This window comes from Clupea harengus, chromosome 5, assembly GCF_900700415.2.
Source record: "Clupea harengus chromosome 5, Ch_v2.0.2, whole genome shotgun sequence".
Lineage (NCBI taxonomy): Eukaryota > Metazoa > Chordata > Actinopteri > Clupeiformes > Clupeidae > Clupea > Clupea harengus.
Window position 1 is genome coordinate 22,892,259 of NC_045156.1, and position 21,819 is coordinate 22,914,077.

General features: G+C 46.1%; 1 protein-coding gene across 1 annotated transcript in view; it reads right to left on the bottom strand.

Moving 5' to 3' along the window:
- The window catches only part of atp2b4 (ATPase plasma membrane Ca2+ transporting 4), a 52,793-nt gene that overhangs the window by 22,381 nt on the left and 8,593 nt on the right, over positions 1-21,819 (bottom strand). Inside the window, 6 exon segments of the mRNA XM_012822600.3 lie at positions 1,686-1,721; positions 2,824-2,946; positions 3,623-3,748; positions 5,446-5,703; positions 6,563-6,760; positions 7,348-7,808. Coding sequence (XP_012678054.1) covers positions 1,686-1,721; positions 2,824-2,946; positions 3,623-3,748; positions 5,446-5,703; positions 6,563-6,760; positions 7,348-7,543 — 937 coding nt within the window. The 5' untranslated portion in view covers positions 7,544-7,808.

Sequence of the window (21,819 nt, forward strand, 5' to 3'; positions counted from 1 at the left end):
CTTCCCAGTGCTGCTCCACACACACACACACACACACGGTTCTATCTGTCTATCTATCTCAAGCAACACACACACACTCCCGGCACTTAATTAAGTCTGCATAACAGGGGTGGCACAGTTCTTTGTTCCTTCACTTATTATGCCATTCACGATAGAGTCATTAGCGAAAACACACTCAGACACTCAGCCAAAGACCTTAATGGCTATAAAAAGACGTCTAAGCCCGTGCTGCGAGCAGAACCCTTCGGGAACGACAGCTCTTTTTTATTTTTTTATTCTCGAAACCGTCGACACGATCGCCCGAAGGCAGCGAGCTGTTGCCGTGGAGGAAAGGGGGGACTGACTGGCATCGTCTTTTCCCTCTCTACCCCCGAGAGGGTGTGTGTCTAAAGCAGATGCTCCATCCCAGAGGGTTGGGGCCGGGGGGGCGGACGTGCACGGTGAACAGCTTGCCGAGGGTGGATGCTCTCCATGCCACTTGGAACACATGTTGGCAAGACAAGTGAGCGTAGCAAGCAGCAGGACCGATATGGGCAGAACCTTCGCCGAAGTCATTAACCCTTTCCCACCTACACACACAGCCTGACGTCATTGACACAGTCGGTGTTGGGAAGGGACTGATTTCATGTAAATCGGGATCATGTACTGCCACTGAATAAATCAAGCACTTGTAATCAGAGTAAAGAACATTTGAAACAGTTCAAATCAGATTACTGTTAGTTTGAAGATTCAATGGATGTTCTATTGAGCACTTAGAGCCATTTCGAGTCAAGCCAAGTGAACCTTTGGGACAAAATTCCCACCCCAAAATGAAACAATTTCACGAAGGAACATTGTGAGCTCATTCTCCTTTTACAAGACAGAGGCAAGCGGTTGCGTTGACCTTTGAAGAGGATCTTTTATTGGCCCCTCTGTCAGAGTGACAGATTCTCCCCACTGGAAAGGTGGTATTAAGCAGTGAGTGGCATCTGCAGCTCCTTAGCAGAGAGTCACCACCTGCATGTCCTTAATGTCAGATGACTCTTAATGCACTAAATATTAATGAGAAAACATGTTGGTAAAGAGGACATTAGAAAAAAAAATATCATTAAACCTAAGGCTCATTAGCTATTAATTAAAGGAGTTGTCGGTTAAGTACATGTGTCTCTGTACTCTTTTTGAATTTCAAACAGGTGCTCAATTTTCTTTACCATTATGCAAACTTCATTATCTACAAGTACCCTATCCAAATCCAAATTAGATTACAATTATAAGTAATCAATCAAACTAATTATGTTTTTATGTCTCAGCTTACATTTTAGTCATATCATTTTTACTCACTACCAACAAAGCAAAGGCATCTATCAAACCTTGGTGTATGCTTGCTGCAAATTGAAACAGAGGCTGAGGACCATGACGTCTTTGAGGTCTAGGAGCATGTACTCACTACTGTGACATATTGCCCGTTGAGTAGCAGGTGTGTTTATGAAGCAACACTGAGGCACAGTAAAACAGGCTTTGTACTCAAGACAGGTGAGAGTTGCACCCTTTCCAGGCTAAAAGCCGGGCGCGAAACCACCCCCGAGAGAACGACAAGAGAGAAGGGGAAGTGGGGAAAAGCGACAGTGTGCGTGCGAGCAAGAGGTGTGTGAGACACAAAACTCTAAAACTGCTGGCTGGAATGGGGAGGGGGGGGGAGGGGTTACCTTTGTTGCGATTTTCAGGGGGTCCTTGTTTTTTACCTGTTCAAACAGAGAGAGGAGAGGGCGGGGCACTGATAACATGGCTTAAAGTAAAGAACAAAAACGGATAAAAGATAGAAATCAATACAACTTCACATGAGGTCATATGGGATTGAATATGTCATGTCAAGAGAGAGAGAGATCGAGATTAAAGACTGTTACAGTGGCTATTTAATGTCTTTATAGGTTTGATAGTATTTGATATGGATATTATTTACTGCTATGTATATGATTTCCAAATGATGTATACAGTACATATAAGGTCCTTATTCAGACTAAAACATACATTTAACTGTATTGTCAAGGTTTTAGTTAGCTGATAAAAGTCATACAATACCTTTTTTTTTATTAGTAATACTGATCTATATTTCTGTTCACTCATTTTTGGCATTGACTCTGTTATTTCAATTATGCATGAGTTATTTTACTTTTGATATTAAAAATGCAAAGGTAAGTTTGTTTGTTTTACGACCACCGTCCACTTACATACGGGGTCTTATTACAAGACCTCTTTTCTCTCCCCTTGAAAACATATTCAGCCCATTAGGAATGAATGCTTCGGAAAATTGGGCAAAAATATAAATATACAACGAAAATCAACAAAATTCAAGGGTTAGTATGGAACAAACCAAGCCAAAATACAGCCTTTCAGCCAATGTTGCCATGACACCTTTCTGCACCAGGCTCATTGAAGATTGGAACCGCACTAGCTTTCCGGACACTATTCTTCACTCTGTTCTTGTTTTTTATTCTAGCTTTCCAAACACATTTTTTTGTTTGTTTATTCATTGATGCCACTGTTTCCAGAATACAGCTCTAATTCACATTCATTGGGGTGTGAGCCAGATGATGAAAGCGACCATCAAGGAGCTGGGATCTGAAGAGGGGGGGTGGGGGGGCATGGGGAGGTAATGGTTAGGGGCTAAGGAGCCTTCAGATGAGAGTACGCAAACTCAATGGTAAGTCATCGAAGGGGCTCTTACCGTGTACCACAGAGGCTTCACATTGATTAACACAGCCACAGCAGGGAGGAAGGCTTTATTTAAAGGGCTCATTAAGGGGAGGGGGGTGGGGGGGTTCCGAGACGCTCTGACACGCTCACCTTTCTTTGCCTCCTTCTTCTCGTCCTCTCCAGCACCCAGGAGGGTGAAGATGATGCCGGTCTGAGAGTTGAGCCCGACGGCCGTGACCACCATCCGACAAGATCCCTCCATTACATGAGTGCCTGACAGGAGGAAAAAGGAGAATATTCACTAGTGTGCTTTATATATATTGTATTGCTGCTGTCACTATGAGAGTCAGTGGGCGCTAATTTCATAGAGTAACGAGCACCATAAACTGGCTTCGCGCATCAGCTACCGCAGAGTGAGAATAGGCGGGGACACCTATATTTGCTCATTTCATTGACACAAAGCAGGGCGCAATCAAGCATAAATGGGTTGAGTAATTAGTGGATGTGGCAATGACGACATTCTTAACCAGGCAGTCACAATGACTGCCATATCTTATTAACGTTCACACGGAGTAATTGTTCTACAATAGAACATATTTCCGGTCACAAACAGAGCAATTTACACCAGAGGAGGGAGGTTCTTGTGAAACATGTTGGTCTGCCCAACATGTTTCACAGTAAAAGTTGCTTTAAAGGAATTCATTGATACGTGGAAATCCCACATCTGTGTGTTGACACAACCCACCATTTTGCTGACCCACCCGTGTTTGCGCTTAGAATCTTGCTCATTATTATGCTCGTTATGAAATGAATGAATTTGCCAAGTTAGGTCATGCGTGGTGAACTTTGCGTGTTGCCAGCCGCTATGCCCATCAATGAAATTAGGCCCCAATGTTTATTATGCCGTCAGAAAATATTCAGTGAGGCAAAATGAAACAGACAAACTCACCAGACAACAGCATGGGGTCCTTGTCCAGAGACTTCTTGACCTGGTCGGATTCCCCAGTCATTGCACTCTCATCGATCTTTAGGTCATTGGCCTGGATCATCACACCATCAGCCGGCAGCAGGTCACCTGTCACAGCAGACCATCAGACTATCTACCTTTCTCTTTCATACATATATGGGTGTGTGTGCGTTTGTATATATATATATATATATATATATATATATGTATATAATACCTCTCTCTCATATATATGAGAGAGAGGTATTATATACATATGTACATATCAAATATGCAAGTACATCATATAAGTAATCCATGGTTCTGTCATTTCAGATAGAAGATAAGTAAATAAGGGAGATGGTGAAAAACTAATAAAAACAACAAAACTTTGTTGGTGCTGCTTTGACACATAGCTTGCTCTGCTGGTCTTGTGCAGCCCTGCTGCCCACATGTGCCTCTGGCTTTCCTAAGCTGCTTTGAGCTTGTAAAGGCCAATGCGTGCCACGCAGGGAATGCTGTAAGAACGCACAAGCAGTGCAACAAGCTTCTTACAGTCACAGCTGCATACAAATGTGCCCGTGTCTCACAGCACCCAGGAGATAGATCACATAGACCAAGAGACAGTGACCGGTACAAATGCCAGTGGGTGACATTTATTCGGAGCAGACTGGACACGGGGAAAAAGGCCAAAAAATCGAGTGAAGTCCAGTGCTTGGAAGGCAGATGAACAGGACTGGATGGATTTCACACTGGGACTGATTTTCTTACTACTAATACCAGAAATTTCCAGGAAACTGCAACGGCATCACAGCTTCTCAGCCGAGAGAGGCTTCAATCTCAAACATCGCCTGGTCCTGAGCTCATCGCCCTCTCTCTCTCTCTCTTCCAATCCCTCCCTCTCTCTCTCTCATTCTCATTAACTCTTGCAACTGATCTATCTACTTTAAGTTTGATCATCTAAATTCCTGCATCTGGCTGTGGCAGATGGGCCTCCCTCTAGTTTCCGGGCTCCGCTCTAGTTTCCTCTCTGGCACTTTTATCCATCACTGGATTACCACACAGCCACTGCTTTCTTCCTCTACGCAGATGCAGGCTCTACGAAATGATATGCCTACAAAAGTTTAAGCAGCCTTTTTTTCATGGACACAGCATATTCTGTGACCTGCCTATACTCACAGAACGTATCGGACCAAAGCATACACGTTACACTTTCCGTAATATACAGAATGCGTTCTGTCTATGAAGAAAAAAGGTGTGTTACACTTGGTGCCCCATACGATGGTACTAATGTGCTAGTCCCCATTCATATAATACCATTTGATTCTAATAATAAACCTTAAAAAGGTGAAGGGCAGGCAAAGTTTTCACGATTGCATCCCACTGAAGCTAGCCCATTGCAATTCTATTGCCAACATTATGCTGTTTGGATGTTCACTGATATCCTGCTGCATTTACATCTACATCTAGCACACACTTTTATTGAAAGCATCTTACGGTGCAGTGCAGATATACATTTCCATCAGTTTCATTTCTTACAACAGACAATGGCTTCATATTCACAGGAGAGCGGGGTTTTGTCCCTAAAGTGCTACGCCCCATCTTTCTCAAAAACACCACATTGGGCAGTGGGCATTCTGGGTAACGAACACATGACCTTTTCTTGGGTTTGGTTTTGTCAGTACCTTGCTCTACAAGTTGTTCTTCTGTGACTGAACAGAAGTGTTTTTTTCTAGTTCTTCTGTTTTTTTGCATGATCTTACACAATTCGACAATGATGGCACTGGTCAGTTCATAAGAGAGCGGTTAGCCTCAAGGGCCCTCACCATATTTGATCTGAGCAATGTCGCCCACAACGATCTCGGCCACGGGGATCTGGATGACCTGGCCCTTGCGGATGACTGTGAACTTCTGCTCCTGCTCGATGCGGCTCTGGAGGCCACGGAACTGCTTCTCCTTGCTCCAGTCATTGAAGGCCGTCACGAGCACCACGATAACCACAGAGATGAGGATGGCCGCGCCCTCGATCCAGCCAGCCTGAGACTCGCCCTCGTCGTGCACGCCACCCGCTGCTTCGCCGCATCCTGAGTGGCAGAAAAAGAGTATGTGTTAGAAACAGGGACAGATATGGGGAGTGAGAGAGACAGAGAGAGACAGGAAAGAGTAAGATCAGGAAAGAAAGAGTGTGAGAGACAGAGACAAAGAGAGAGATATGGAGAGAGAGACAAAAACAGGGAGAGGGGCAGGGAGAAAGAGAGAAAGGTACAGACACAGCAGGAGAGAAACAGAGATTGACAGGAGGAGGGAGAGAAAGAGGAAAAGTGAGAAAAAAGTGAAAGTGAAGTAAATTCGACAGACAGATAGTCAGAGGGGAGCTTCCAAAGCATGCAATCATTTAGAACAAAGGCTCACTACTGGCTATTTGGGAAGGGAAGGCAACTGTGACACAAGCTATTAAAGAAAGCACTAAGCTTCTAGTCCCTTGGGTTTACCCTTCTCTGAAGGAGCGAGCGGTATGCAAATAGTCACCTCGCCTCCCCCTCTGCTCGGGAAAATTCTAAAGAACTTTTAGCTCAGACGGAGAGAGCGCAAGCGGGAGCAAATCCTCGGTACATGTTCTACTTGTTATCAGCTCTTGTTCCAGCCTTTTGGTTGGATTTTTATTTAGTTTGGCTTACTGTAACATCCCATCCCCCCCCCCCCCCCCGGAACCACATGCTGCTCTGTTCCACTTCCCTGTTCCTGAAAGCCGTCTCTATTATCTGTGCTGGAACCAATATTACAAACCCTTTCCCCTCATTAAAGTATAAAAAGGAAGCGCATCAACCGACGGAAGATACTGATGGATAACGTCTGGCTAATGCAGATAGAGGCTGGGTGCACGCCAGATCAGGGCCGGATTGGCACCAGAGCTAGCTACCCTAGGCACAAATGGACTGTTACCCTCCGCGGCGCCCCCCGGAGGCTGGTAGAAGGAGAGGCCCAGGGAGATAATGGCCGCTATCTCCAGAATGATGAGAGTGAGGTCCTGGAGTGCTTCCCATACTAGCTGCAGGAAGGTCTTGGGCTTTTTCGGAGGGATGAAGTTCTTTCCAAATGCTGTGTGGCGCTTCTCCAAGTCCACCGGATTTCCAGAGAGACCTACAAATAAAAACGGCAAAGTATTTGGACACATCTGGCAATGTCTTAGATATATAAACATCTGTATGGGTAAACACTCAGAAGCCACTTAACCACGATGAGATATGATGCTAGACAAAGGTCATGTTATCTCAAGGCCCTTGACATCAAGACTCTTAAAATTTGAAAAATTTGAAGCAAACACACATGATGATGATTAATACAATATATACATATTAAGACTGCATGGTTGAGGTATGCCTTTAGATGCCTAATCACGGCTTTTAACAATAAAACCACAAATGTTTGTTTCCCACTGATTTCCTGCCATGGTGCATCAATATGTGTGTGTGTGTGTGTGTGTGTGTGTGTGTGTGTGTGTGTGTGTGTGTGTTTGTGTGTGTGCGTGGGGAAAATGGGTTAGATGTAAGTGTGTGTGTGTGTGTGTGTGTGTGTGTGTGTGTGTGTGTGTGTGTGTGTGTGTGTGTGGGTGTTCATGACTGACTGTACATGACAGTCTGTGCACCCCAGTCCATGCACTGGTGTGTGTGTGTGTGTGTGCTGGGTCGAGCTGTATATGTGCATGTGCACTGTGTGCGGTCACTCACCCTCGATAGGTGAGGTCTTGAGCCTGCGGCAGATTCCCTGCACGTCTCCGTAGTGCTCATTGATCTTGTTGACAGCCTCTGCACCCCTCAGCTCCATCACATCCCGGAGCTCTTTCACCGAGATGCCAAACTCGCCCTCGTGGCCGCCCTCGGCCACCGAGTTGGCTGCCGCGTGGTCCGCTGTGTTGTTAGCCATTTTGGAACGCTGGGTCGGGTTGAACTACGGGATCCGAAGACTCAACCGTAGATGTAAACGTTAAGACTGGATGGCAGTAAACCAGCTCGTGGTGAAGGATAAGAGATGATCTTCTCAGATCGCTCAGGGCTGATCTGTGGTCCGTTTGGGAAGGGATTCTGGGACTGGTCTGGGATCAGAGGCAGAGTGTTTTGGGTGAGCAGCTGGACTGGTGCAACATGCTTTCACCGGAGGATCTTCTCGTTGCACTCAGTGTATTTTGTTTCTAGGAGAAAGACAAACAAGAGCCTTACGTCAGACCATCAGTTCAGTTAAACAGTTTCTTAGGTCACAGAAAATGCTCCTGGGCAGACTCATGTCAAATGCTGTGGAGTGTTTGGGAAGCATTGCAATAGCTGAGAAACAGGTTAAGTAGGTTGGCCGAAACAGACGCTCAATTAACGACCTGACATTTATTTTCTTGAGAGGTCACTGCAGAGTGGAATGGCAGGCAAGATGTACAGACTCTGTGCCAGTGCACTTGTTAGCGTCTAGAGCTACATGCGCTACCCTGACATTTCGGGCTAACCTCATTTGTATACATAATGTTTGGCTTGAATTTTTTTTCAACTGATCCTGCAGTTAACCATGTTATCATGCAATTACAACTTAGGTTAGGTGCTAGCAGCCACTCATGTTGACAGCTTTTCTCCATGAAATGAATTCTCGCAATGGTCTCATTGCGGCAGCTATATCTTGGGAAGCCCGCCTGTATACGGGACTTTTAGTTCCAGTATGGGCATGATAAGAAAAGAACCAGAGTCAAATGATATCTGCCCTTAATTAATCGCATAGCAGGGTGCTTTCCTCAACTGCAAAGACACAAACAAACAATGAAGTTACAACATATTATGAGTGAATGAGTTTGTCATGTATAAACTGCTACTGCACCATACTGGCTAATGACTGAAGGTTTTGTGGAAACAGTGGTGGGCAAACAGAAATCGTTCCATTGATCCTACGCGACTACACAAAGAGAGGCTTTGAGAATCGCCTGCTGTGGCGGGTATGAACATGGCCAGATGTGCCGGTGATTCTGTCTGTTTTTTGGGCTGGGAGAAAAAGTGGTCAAATGCTAAATCATTCTAACAGTATCAGGGGCCAGAATGCTAATGGGCTTTTGTGTATCCAGTTAGGTTCCACTGCCATCATTACATACTCTGATCATGCAACCCGGAGGTCACAGTTTGATGTGATGTGTGCTTACAATGACTGGAGATGAAGCACTGGGCCATGATGCACACTGCGAGACACACACACACACACACACACACTGACACTCACACACGCACACACACACACACACTGACACTCACACTCACACACACATGTCCACGAAAGCCTGTAGCCTGTAATTGGGGTGCCATGGTGACAGAGGGCCTGAGGGCAGCACTCTAACCTACATCGAATGGCCATGGTGTTTGAATGCGTAGCCATTACATCGAGGCTTCCATTCCTCCCCCCCCCCCCGCCACCCCATCCCATCCTGGCACTGGCCAAGTGAGAGGCCAGGATAGGCCAACTGAGGCGAGACGAGGCAAGGCAAGGCAAGGCCACCAGCCAAAGCTGCTCCACTTTTCTCCAGGCACTCTGTGTCATCTCCTCAATGAGCGCGTGCACTGGTCATTAACTAAATCATCGTGTAAACTGACCTAATCCTGTTCCACTCGCCGCCCCCCATCCCGTAATCGCACAGATCAGGATGAGGATGGTGCGGCGGTGTTATGTGAACCACGGGAACATCCACTGCCTCCACTGAGAGGATAGGGAAACCAGGAAGAGCCTCAGCCACAGCAGGCCGTCACAACACAGGAACAATTACATGAGCGCCAAACAATCTTTCACACATAAATTGCTTGCACTTTGGCTTTTTTTCTTTCATACATGTTAAAAGGCATGTGACTACATGCCAGACTGAGTCAATATGAGGGGCTCTGGTTGACACTGTTTCCAAACAAAATGCATTGACTTTCTAAAATGGCACCGATTGCCCGGGGTGTACAGTGGGAGCCATTAGAAATGGCTTCGCAAATTTGTCAGGGTCAGCACAGGACGACTGCGCATGAAAACATTTGCTTATCATCTGGAAATGAGGACAGCAGGATACGTTCACCAGCATGACTTCTCATTTGACACCAGGCTTGTGTACTGAATGGGATCCTGCCCCACACAGCAGAGAGTGACGCTATACACACTGTTTTGCAGTCTAGAACCAGTTGGCCTGCTAACCTAAAGTCTTTGAATTCCCCCATCCTGTTGTCTCAACAGGATTTATAAGTTGAACACTACAGTCTGTGCTCACTTTCATCTTGGCTGAGCCCCGGTTTTGAAGCAACACTCCTAGGTCTAAGTGACTATGTTCTCTACAAAATGCAGCCTTGTTGTTACAATACTACAATAAATATACATATCTAGTCTGTGTGTCAATTTGTTATACACTCTCTCTCTCTCACACACACACACACACACACACACACACACACACACACACACACGGATTAATGCATGCAAACATATGCCTGTATCCTACATAGTTTGAATTGACTGAAGTACTTCCTTTGTGAAAATGAAACTCACACACACACGTTTTTTTTGTTTTCTTCCCCATCCACTAATGCCGGAGGACAAACTTTGGAATGGAGAGCTGTGGCGGCGGCGGCAGCAGAGATGGAGGAGATGCGTGCCCTCTCCGCCCACACCCGGAGCCTCATAAATATTCATACGCTCCTGTGCCCGTCCAGCTGAGCAACAGTGCCGGAGTGAGCGGGCGGGCGGGCGGGCGAGCCTGAAAGCTGCGAGCTGTGACCTGTTGAGCTGTGCAAACATCTCCTCACCATGTCCGGGGGCCGCTAAATAGGCAGAGAGAGAATGAGAGACAGAGTGTGGAGTGGGGAGTGTGGAGTGTGGAGTGTGGGACTGGTGCCGAATGCAAAAAACAAATCAGGCTGTGTACTGATGAGAGACCTGCAGTTATTAGTGCAGCTATCGAGTACTGCAACACTTCGCAAAGCTCTAATGTATACAGCGCCTCTGCTGGGGTATGCTTCCCATATAGCTGCCTGCCGGTATTTACTGATGCTGACTTTTGAAACAGTGCAGAAAGGTGGAAACAGAGAGAGCGAGACAGAGAGGCGGAGGATGGATGATGTTTGCTTTCTCTGGGACCTGCAGAGCCAGTGCTAGGCTTGAAGCTGTACATCTGCCTGCAGTCTGTTGGAGCCTTTCTCCATTTCCTGTTCCATCATTCCTTTTGATTGCATTTCTGTAACATTTACACACACACACACACACACACACACACACACACACACACACACACACACACACACACACACACACACACACACACAGATTTACTGTACCACCTAGGGGCAAACGCTTCATCTGAGTGACAAAGAGGCGATTTTACATCACAAAGCACGCCCCCGAACAGAGAGCTGGAGAGGGACGTATCAAATCCCACAGGTCCTCTGGCGATGCAAAGGATTGTGGGATAAGTTCATAAATGCACCACATTTATTAAGGTTTAGGGTGTCTGCTTACGTCACCACAAAGGTGATTTTTTTTTTCTGCCTTTGGCCTCTTTTGGGAAGGACGGGACGTGGTGTTTAGGAACGACAGCGATAACCTTTCCCTGGCATGTTAAATCCAAAGACAGACTGATGCACTTCCCCTGATTAAAGCAGAGCTGTGTGATCATTAAATTACAGCTAAGATGCACCATGCCCTACCAGGGGAGATCAAACATGTCAGTTCAGTCGGTTGTGCCCAGACAAATATGAAAACATGAAGAGCCCAATTCTTGTCAGTAACCAGGTTATAGGTACAGCATTAGCAGCTTAGCATGCCGGCTGATGCAACAGCAATTAGTTTGATTGTTCCATATGATGAAGGCATGGATGGGTGCGCTAAATGAAGAGAGCTGATCTGCAGGGCAGTCATCCGAAGACCAAGCAAGAGCTGAGGGACACACTGAGATACATGCTGAGAGTATCAATGTATAGAGAGGGGTACAGTAGGCTATGCCTGGAATGCTGTTGCGTTGGTAGATTTAACCTAACTAATATTTCAGACAGTGAGCAAGACAACAGAGATGAGAAAGAGATTGTTTACGCAGAGGTGAGAGGAGGTATTTGAACCCTTCATGGGGCATACAGGGACAGAATTTAAATGAACTGTTCTAAACCTAAATTGTTTTTTAATTTTCTAAATTTCTAAATGTGTCACCGCGCGAACAATTCCTTCCCCATAACCGGTTTGCATAGCATCCCAGGGAAATTAATTGTGTGACTGGCTGGCCCATGACATAACATCCAATTTGAATTTGTAATTCTGAATGTGGAGGACAGCCTGTGTATTCTCATCAAACCTCAAATTGCAGAAAGAAAACCTTATTTGGATGAGAAGGCAGATGTTTGAGAGCTGTTGCCATAGTATCACCCAACAAATGAATGACTCCACGACCTGATTTTTTTTTTAATTGAACTAAAAAGAATCTAAATCCACGGTGAAGTTTAAGTGGGATTTCTTAGCTGCCATGCGTGAGGAGGGACGGGATTATGAGTGCTGCCAGTGCTTCCAATCCAGTGAGTCATCAAGCTTTCTCCCACAGCACAAAGCCCCTGCTGATGGAGCTAACAGCTAGCTAACACTGTAACAGACCTGGCTCTGACATCTTGGACACTCAGCACCAGCCCCCACACACACACACACACACACACCTACACACACCTACACACACCTACACACACACACTTTCAGATCCATGTTTATGGGTCACCCAGCCTCCACATGAACTGCATTTGTGACAGTGGAGGCAGGTGGTAGAGTGCTAAACGACAGACAGGCACACAGATTGGATCAGGGGAGAAAATGAGAGAAGGAAAAAGAGAGGACAAAAAAAAAAAAACAGATGTACCATGTTCCCCATGACCAAAAGAAAAAGAAAACAAAGAAGAAGAATGAAATATGGACACCGGCAGATGGAGATGATGAATGATAGTGGGGGACTACAGCGAGACTGGAGGAGAGAGCAGAGGAAAGCCGGGAGTCTGGCGAGAGAAATGCCCTGGATGTGCTGAGAGGGAAAGGCTTGCGCACTGGCTCTGCAGCCTCACCTGCCTTGCATACTAAAGCGGACAATGCGGAGTCTCGCAGCTGCAAGCTGCTGCTGCTGCCACCACTGCCGCCGTCGCCACCACACACACACACACGCGCACCCATGCAGGCAGACACACACAGACTGCACCAAACATACAACCGTCACAGGAACCCCACCAGTTAAAGGAAGCAGAGAGAACACGTCTCAAGCGTGCTGTAATTGAGTAATAGGTTAACGCGCGTGGTGCACAGACTGCGTGGTGACTGTATTCTGGTTTCACAAGTGCAGGTTTCATTCATTCTTCACAGGTTTCACAAGTGCAGGTTTCTATTCTATCCTCAACACAATCTACCTCAATCCAAGATGTGATAATCACTCTGCTAATTTCTTCTGAAGGTTTAAATATTATAGCACAGAGTATATCATCCCCCTCTACACACACACACACACACACCACACACACACACACACACACACACACGCTCACACAAACACACACACACGGTATGGACAGGCTTGCTTCTGCCGGGGCCTTTAAAGGAGGGCTGTTTGGTTTTTTGTGGTGAGTGTGTGGGAGTATGCAAACAAGAGTCTCAGCCCTCTGCCAACCCAGCAGGCACTGTCATCAACACCAGACCACACCCAGCCTGCAGTCATGTGACCACAGAGGAAGTGGAAATTCCGTCCTGTAACAACCAGCCAGACACAGAGAAAATGAGAGAGAGAGAGAGAGATTGAGAGAGAAAGAGAGAGAGAGAGAGAGAGAGATTGAGAGAGAAAAGAGAGGGAGAACATGTAAAGAGGAAGCCAAAAGAGTTTAGAGAGGGAAAACAGAAGAAATGAGAGTCACCGAGATGGTGAGATGGATAATAATGACCAGAATGGAAATAAACGCAAATAGAATCGAGGGGTCATTGTGACTCATAAAATGATCATGTCATAGCGACTTTCCAGAACACCTGATAGGAAAGAAAATAAAACAGATTACAGTATGTGCTACACCCAGCATGAGTTCAAGGAGAAATCTGAGCGTGTTTGAAAGAAACAAGCTTGTGATAAAAAACTTGCTTCAGCACCTGAGCTATGCTACTACGCATAGACATATATGGATATGCTACTAGGCCTGTTAGGAGGGAGTTCCCTTTCTGTGTCCTTTCCTGTCCCTGTGCTAGTCCCCCCCATCCCCCCACCCCTCGCTCCCCTCCCCTCCCCTCTGGGTCTCTTGCTGGCGCTACAGCTGCATGACAGATCTAATCAGCCCCCACCCTCCCCCCTCCCCAGTTCACCCTGCCGCACTCCTGGACACCTCGCTCGTCTCGCTTGACCCCTCGGAGTGGCCAGACGTCCCCTGAGCTGAGCTCCGCCGCTGGGTGACCCGCGACCCCAAACTGTGAGCGATTATTTCAGTCCAAACCAGTTAGTCCTTTTCTAATCGCAGCCACTTCCTCCTAACTCTTCCAAATCATCTGCCTGCCAAATATTCAACCACTACCTAAAATACTCATGACAGCAGGGCCTACGTAAATGGTGACTTGGCATGTCTGCCCTTGCCCCGTCTCTTTGAGAATAAACCCTTTAGTAACTGTAGGAACAACAATGGACTGCACTAGCACTGGAATTAAAGCTGTAAAATCACTGTTGGATATTTTTTCGCATTCATTGCCTGTTCATAGCTACCATGGTTTCCACTGATCCTTCGTTTGGTGTTGGAAGTTCCACATTGTCTCTAACAGTGATTGGTAGCAGTAGGGGTGAAGACAGCAGACACACACAGACAGATGCTTTATGTTACCCATCTGACAGCCTAATAGCTTAGTCATCACCACACTTTAATGACTCCATAACAGCCATAGCAAAAAATGATCCAAGAGCTCAAATCAGTCTTTCAAAAACATTTCATATCTGTGAAACAATGCAACATGGCTTAAGGTGACGATTACTGCAGCGAGACTCCATTTCGGGTTTGCCCGAGCTCCCAACTGTAGTCAAAACAGAAACAGGCTGCTCTCTCAGGAGATCCGCAGCGGCGACAGAAACAAACAGAAACAAGTGAGAGAAAACAGGCCTTGTGAGGAACGATGCCAGCATGCCAACTCCAAGCAGGACTGACAGTGTTTAGCTCTCCTCAGCGCTGAGACAACCCAGGAGATAAAAGACAGGCATTGCTCTTTCTCTTTTCTCTCTCTCTCTCTCCTGGCTTGGGGTATTGATGCGGGCTAACGATAATTGAAAAAGGAGGGAAAATTCCAACCTTTTGATCTCAGGTCTCAAGATGCCATAGAGACAAACAACACCGTATGCACGGATGCCAATACGCCTCTTGCCTCAGCTGATGCAGCCTTTTGCGGGTTGTGGGAGCGTGGGGTTGGTTCAAAGTCAGCCAAGTTTATTCATCGTGGAGAGGAGGGCATCGTAGCCTTCTGCAGAGGCAGTTGGGTCTCTGGACAATATTCTGCATCTGCTAACAACTGCTTAAAGTTGCTGTAGGCAATAACTGAGGCATCCCTAGCAGTGCCATTCGCTCCACAACTCTCTTCCCCAGACACTCCTTTTTGATATTAAAGCCTGCAAAGCTGCCAGGAATAATCTGCCTGAGAGCTCTTAAATGACACTTGTCTTGCATCTGGCTTGATGGGAAGGCATCTCTCTGGACAGATAACAGGAACAGCAGCTCTGTGTAGTCACTTTAATTTCTAACTGAGATCCCTCAACTCCGTCCCATGGCTAGTGAGTCACCAGGTTTTATATGAAATCTAATTAGACTGTGGTATGTGCTTTGCCAGCTACTGAAATTGTCTGTTTTTCTCAGTCAGTCAGTTCTCGCTGAGGCACTGAAACGGCATGGGTCGCGAGACAGTCTTCATCAAGAGGATTTCTGTTGGTATTATCTGGTGAATCACAAATAGTCAATGAACTGTAGGTGATGTGCACCTTCACTTTAAGTACCAGAATCTATGAACTCACTACAGATTTGGGGACAAACATAAATGCTTTTTCATGGCATTAGCCCTAGCACAGGATGGTGAGCTAACCTGTGAGTCCACGGTCTAGCTCCAAGAAACATCAAACAATTCCAAGTTGTACAGTATACTTTCAAAATGCTCCCTTGAAAGGCAGAGAGAGATTGACTACAACATGCACTGATTAGGAAAGATAACGTTTTTACAAGGACATAATTTCTTTTGCAGACTGGCCAAGATTAAATAACATTATTAGAGTGTCCTATTTCTGTTCACACTGGGGTATATAGCACTAGAACCTGGGTTATATCTTGAGAGACAAATGTTTCTTGATCAAGTCAGTACATGTCATTTGCCTTGACGCAACCATGATCATTACACAGAAACACGATCCCTCATAATGAACTTGCTCTTCTCTAAGCCTCATTGCTCATTCCTGCATCTGCAGTCCTAGCCTGTATATGTCTAGTAATTCAACCACACCTTATTCCAACAAAGCTGTCTACTAATGGCCTCCATCCATGCAATCAGCTATGAGGCACAATCAATACTAATGGCAGTAGTTTTCAATGCTAATGGCAGTAATAGTTTTCAAATAACCAGTGGACCCGCTGAGGGGATTATAAAACAGTAAAAGGTGATGCATGATATATCCTGCATCCTACATTATGGATTATGCTGATGGTCACAAAACATAAAAGAAAAAAAAAAGCACAGCAAGTTCTAATCTACCTATAACCAAAATGAGATCATAAAAGGTACAAAGAAGAGTGGCGAATGACATCCAGTGATTACACAAAGGCAGACCGAGAAACCAATCACCAATCACCAATCAATTCAATAAATGTTGATGATCCCAATACATGGTGATTTGGTTGAATCTTGGTTACCAGGCACTGAACCCACTCAACATTCACGTGTGCTTCACGTGCCTTGTCTACTAGGCTCAGGTTTGCCTTACCTAGTCTTGGCAGGCCTGCTCTGCTCTGGTGGAGAAAATCGCTGGCAGGCCCCAAGGCTGGGACTGGCCTGCTGCCTCACCTGCCGAACGGCTGTGCCGTTACCGTGCCAGAATTCCCAGCTCTGTGTTGGGGCTGTCCCCACTCTGCTTCCTCCCTCCCTCCCTCTCTGCCAACAAGAACACCTCTTCCCAAGTGAGGACTAGCCCTCGTCCACCCACCCTATCTCTATAGCTCTTGACTTATCAGGCCAGAACAGTCACGCACACACACACATCCACACCCACCCTCCCCCCGCATTCAGAAAAATAATATTAGGGTCAGAGCCCATCAGAGGCGGAGTAGGGGGTGGGTCTTTGCAGAGCAGGGGCATTTCTAGGGGCAAGTCTGAGCATGAGCCCCCTAGCGCTACCCCCCACAATCTACACATCTACAACATCTACTATACTTGATGCAGGGATTGGCGTGTTTGTGCAGAGCAAGAGGTGGAAAGTGAAGGAACTACTAGAAAAAAATGAATCAAATATTAATTGTAACAATTACAAATGTGCGTGTGTGGACACCTTATATTAAATTAGATTAGATTAGATTAGACATTATGGAATAATGTAAGAAGATATTGCGGAAGGTAAGTCACTGTCATCTTCCCATTGGAATAACCAGATCCTCGCTCCTTAAGTAGGCCTGTCTGCAGAGACATGTAAGGCTACTTATTTGGGAGCATTAAGAAACTTCAGCTTATCTCCTTCAGAGAAAAGAGTCCAGTTGTATGGTCTGCTAGCTTTAAAAACAGACTTGATTTCTACTGGTTTGGAGAGAACAATGCCAGTTCACATCCACCAATACGCCCACTTCTAAGCTGTTTATGAAATTCTTAATCCACAGCCTTGGCTACATCCTAGGTCATGCTAAGGTCAGACCTGAACAACCATATAACATACAACATCTGCCGTTAACGCATTAAAACTGGTTATTAAAAAAACATGGCAGTGTAGGAAATAACTAGCAGCCAGAAGGTTAATGCAAGCTCCTTACAAAACACCTAGCAGGCTAAATAGCCTACGGTCATTATTAATATCGTAAATTATTATTAAGTTACTGGCTAGCTAATTGTTTATTTATCTGCAGGAAAAAATGTAAGCGTTTCTGCACCTACTTAAGTCAACGTAACAGATTCTCTCTAACCACTGTTTTGTTTTTGACCCTGCAGGGAAGTTCTGGACATGTCATTGTAGTCTCCTGCATAGTCTCCTGTTCTCATGGATTTGTCGTTTCTGGGGACTAAAATAATCAGCTGTCCTCAGGGGCCCTCTTCCAGCTCTGGATGCCTGCTTTGCCTCCCCTGTCATAGAATGCGGGTGCGGAGAAAATATATATATAACGCTGCACACTTATAGACGCACAGAGCCAGACCAGCTAAATGTCAGAGGCACCGGTGCGACCAATGACAATTTTTCGTTGCATGTCTAGAGCCCAGTACAATCACAAGACTGGTGATCATTGACCTTTCACCTTCGTTCAAAAAAGAACCTCCGAAAAGAATAGATGGAACTAACAGTAACCAACATTTTTTGGCTACAAAACCATTCCCAGATAGTGTTTGTGTGGCAAAGGTTTTCATTGATCAAAATGACTGCATACACTAATTCAGTGTGCGCATCCTTACAAAAGCTCTCCCACTCTGAGGAATGTGATCACTGTAGATGATCCCCAGGAGGGTAAGATTTTGTGCGCTGATAAGCCCAGTGGTGAATATATGACTGGACACCTTGTTTACTGACATAGTGGCACATACGGTTACTGTATATTTCCCTCATGCTGGCCTGGCACATCCACTGTGGCTCACTGACCCGTGATATTTGCACACATTTCCGGCATTTGGACATTGAATCGAGCCTTATCATCAAAAGTATCATAATACATTTTGATCGACATGACATGCAATTCATAGTGGTGCAAATGGTAAGGTAATGTAATTCGAAATGTGTTAAAAAGAATGAGAATTTGCGATTATCATGTTCACAAAGTGACTAGATGATGTGGAGACTGAACAGGTAGTTTTGAGAATTTCAATTCTGATCTGAGAAATGTATCAAAGCGACTGAGGAAAAACTGTAAACGCAAGGATGAATACACTCTCTCATGCGGACAGGGTCAGGGGGTTCCTAAGACCCATAGCAGGAAACCCTTTCAGAGGATCAATTATTTCTGTAGTTCTGCTCTGTATGTGTGGCACCTCCTAGTCATTGGCAAAGCAGTTCCTCAGCTACTTCAACTTAACCTCCTTTTCGCTGTGCCCACAGGAAAATTCTGCCATTTCTACACCGTTTTTGCTTATAGCACATACATTGGTAAGCTTACAAGCACATTTGGCATCTGCAGTATTCACAGGGCTTGTATAAAACTGCACTCTAACTGGCTTCATGTGTTTCTTTCAGGTAACGATATACTACTGATCACTAACTGGATCGACTTGCAGATAATCTGTATAGAGTTAGTTTCACACAGAGTTTGGTTCACCTGGAAAAAGCAGTATGTGAAGTCAACCATGCATCTGTCGAGTTGCATTACAGTTTCTGAAGGCCTCCAGCACACAGCCATTCAGTGGGGCTGAATTCACTTTCTGTCCTACAGAGAAGGTAGGGAAAAAAAACAGACCTCTTGCTCTGTCAAGCATCCTCGAGTGGAGTGCAGTTTCTGTTACTGCCGCTCTCTTAGGTACATGCAGTGCATGGGTACAGCAGCGCGACTGGACTGAACCCTCGCCAGGTGAGAGGAGGGAAGAAGTGCCCAGAGTCTGCGACGGGGTGGCAGGGGCGTGGTGCAGCGGAGTGGCGGCGGCCCATTCCACGAAAGCATTCCAGAGCCCTGCGTGGCTGCCCCGGCGAGTCTCAGGGAGTGACTCAGTCGCGCCCCTGGGCTCGGAGGAATCATGTGAGAGCCTCATTCTTGGCATTCCATTTAGTTTTGTACCAATCCACACTCGGGCTGAGTCATCCAAAGATCGGGGAGGGGAACACACTCAGTCACACACACACACACACACACACACACAGACACAGACATGCATTCACACACACAAACGCACACGCACACACACAAATGCACCCAGACACACACACACACACACACACACACACACAAACGCGCACACACACAAACGCGCACACACAAATGCACACACACACACAAACGCACACACACACACAAACGCACACACACACACAAACGCACACAAACGCATACAAAATAAATGGACGCTCCCCACCCTGCGCTCTCTCTGTCTCTGTCTGACTGTTGCTATTTCTTTGTTTTCTTCAAGGTTACTCCTCTCCCTCCCCCCATCCAAGGCCTGTTCCCTAGCGCCACCCCTGCTCTCTCTGTGCCCAGTCAAACCGAACCACGCCCAATGGAGCTCAGAGGCCTGAGCTGCATACCAAGAGAGCGAGCACATGGTGGAAGAGGAGAGGCTCACTTCAACAAGCAGGGAGGGGGGCGGGGGGGGGGGGGGGGGCAAGGGGAGAGAGAGCGAGACAGAACGATTCAGGCGAAGGGACAAACAGCAGATTTACACAAGCAGAGACAGAAAGATGCAGATAGATACACACACACACACACACACACACACACACACACACACACACACACACACACACACACACACACACAGAGGGAGAGAGAGAGAGAGAGAGGGAGAAAGAGAGAATGAGAGAGACATTGAAAGAGAGATGGGGGAATAAAGAGGAGAAAGAAGGATACACACAGAATGAAAGACTCCAGAAAGACAGACTGTGAGCACGGAAGAAGAAACAGCGAGAGGGACATAATGAAGAGGGGGAGCTGGAGAGATTGTGAGGAGAGGAGAGGAGAGCAGAGAGGAGAGGAGAGGAGAGGAGAGGAGAGGAGAGCAGAGAGGAGAGGGGAGCAGAGATGAGAGGAGAGGGGATCAGGGAGACACATTCCACGACGAATGGAGACATAAGCAATGAGTCACTGGCCCTCTGTGATCGAGTGCACAACCAAAATTGGCGCTCGCTCCTCACGTCCTCTAGCTCCTGGTTATTTTTTGGATGGTTACCATCGAAGCATGATCTAATCTTATCCGGCCGTAATCTGGGCATATGAGATTACGTCTCTGATTGGATATAAACAGCTTTGCTAAGGATGGGATCACTGACAGTCATGGATAGAGACCTAAAAATGATTCAAAACAATTAAAAGCAAGAAAAATACAGAAACTAACTAACTTGTCACTGATGTGTTAAATGAACTGCTTTTGCGTAGTTGTAGGACCAATGTCTTTTCTTTCACTACAAAACTGAAACCCAGCCTTCTGGATATCGAGCCACCTGAGAAAGGGGATTCTGACTTCCTGATCTATAGCTAGTCTGAGACAGTTTACCCCGTTTACTCAGTGCATTTTTGTATGTGTGTGTATGTGTGTGTATGGGGGGACGGGGGGACGGGGACTGAAGATGAAGAAATAGCCACGATTTGAAACATTTCAGTATTCAAACACTCATGCTGATCCTTGGCCTGGGCCCTTTGAAGGGACCCCTTTGAAGTACGAGAGCATCTGTTTGATTAACTGCCGCTCAATTAGCGCATGTCACTAATGACGAGAGAGGTTTATGCTCTTTGATGGTAGAGAGGACACAGCTACCACCGGCCACTGCAGCTGCTGGAATGCAGAAAGACAGCAGGGGCCGGAAAAGTGGCGACGTGTCGCACCCTCGTTTGTTTACAAAATAAAGTGGCCAAAGTAAAACAGGGGAATTGGACTTCCCACAATTCGTCTGGCACGCTACCATCATTTGGTGTTTTCCCATCAACGTTGTTTGGCTCCCTGAAGGGGATGGGAATGGGAGGGGATATCAAATCAGCATGGGTCACTGCGGGTCTTGTGCCTTCTAAGAAACTTGATGAACTATGAATGAGAATCATCATTATTGATAAACAATGAAGATGTTAAGGAAAATTATAAAAGATACTGTTTCGCAAAAGGTTGTTAATATTTGCACTCAAAAGCCATTCAAATTACACCCTTCCCTTCTATGCTCCTGAAGCACGTGCGTTGATTGGCTGGGATTGTTTATGGCTCGGTCCGAGCTACTATGTTTGTTTCCCATTCAGAGAGCCAGGACTGTGTACAAACATCACAGTTTTGTTTTACCGTAAACACTGAACAGACAGCTAGCGGACCATGAGGAGCAATTC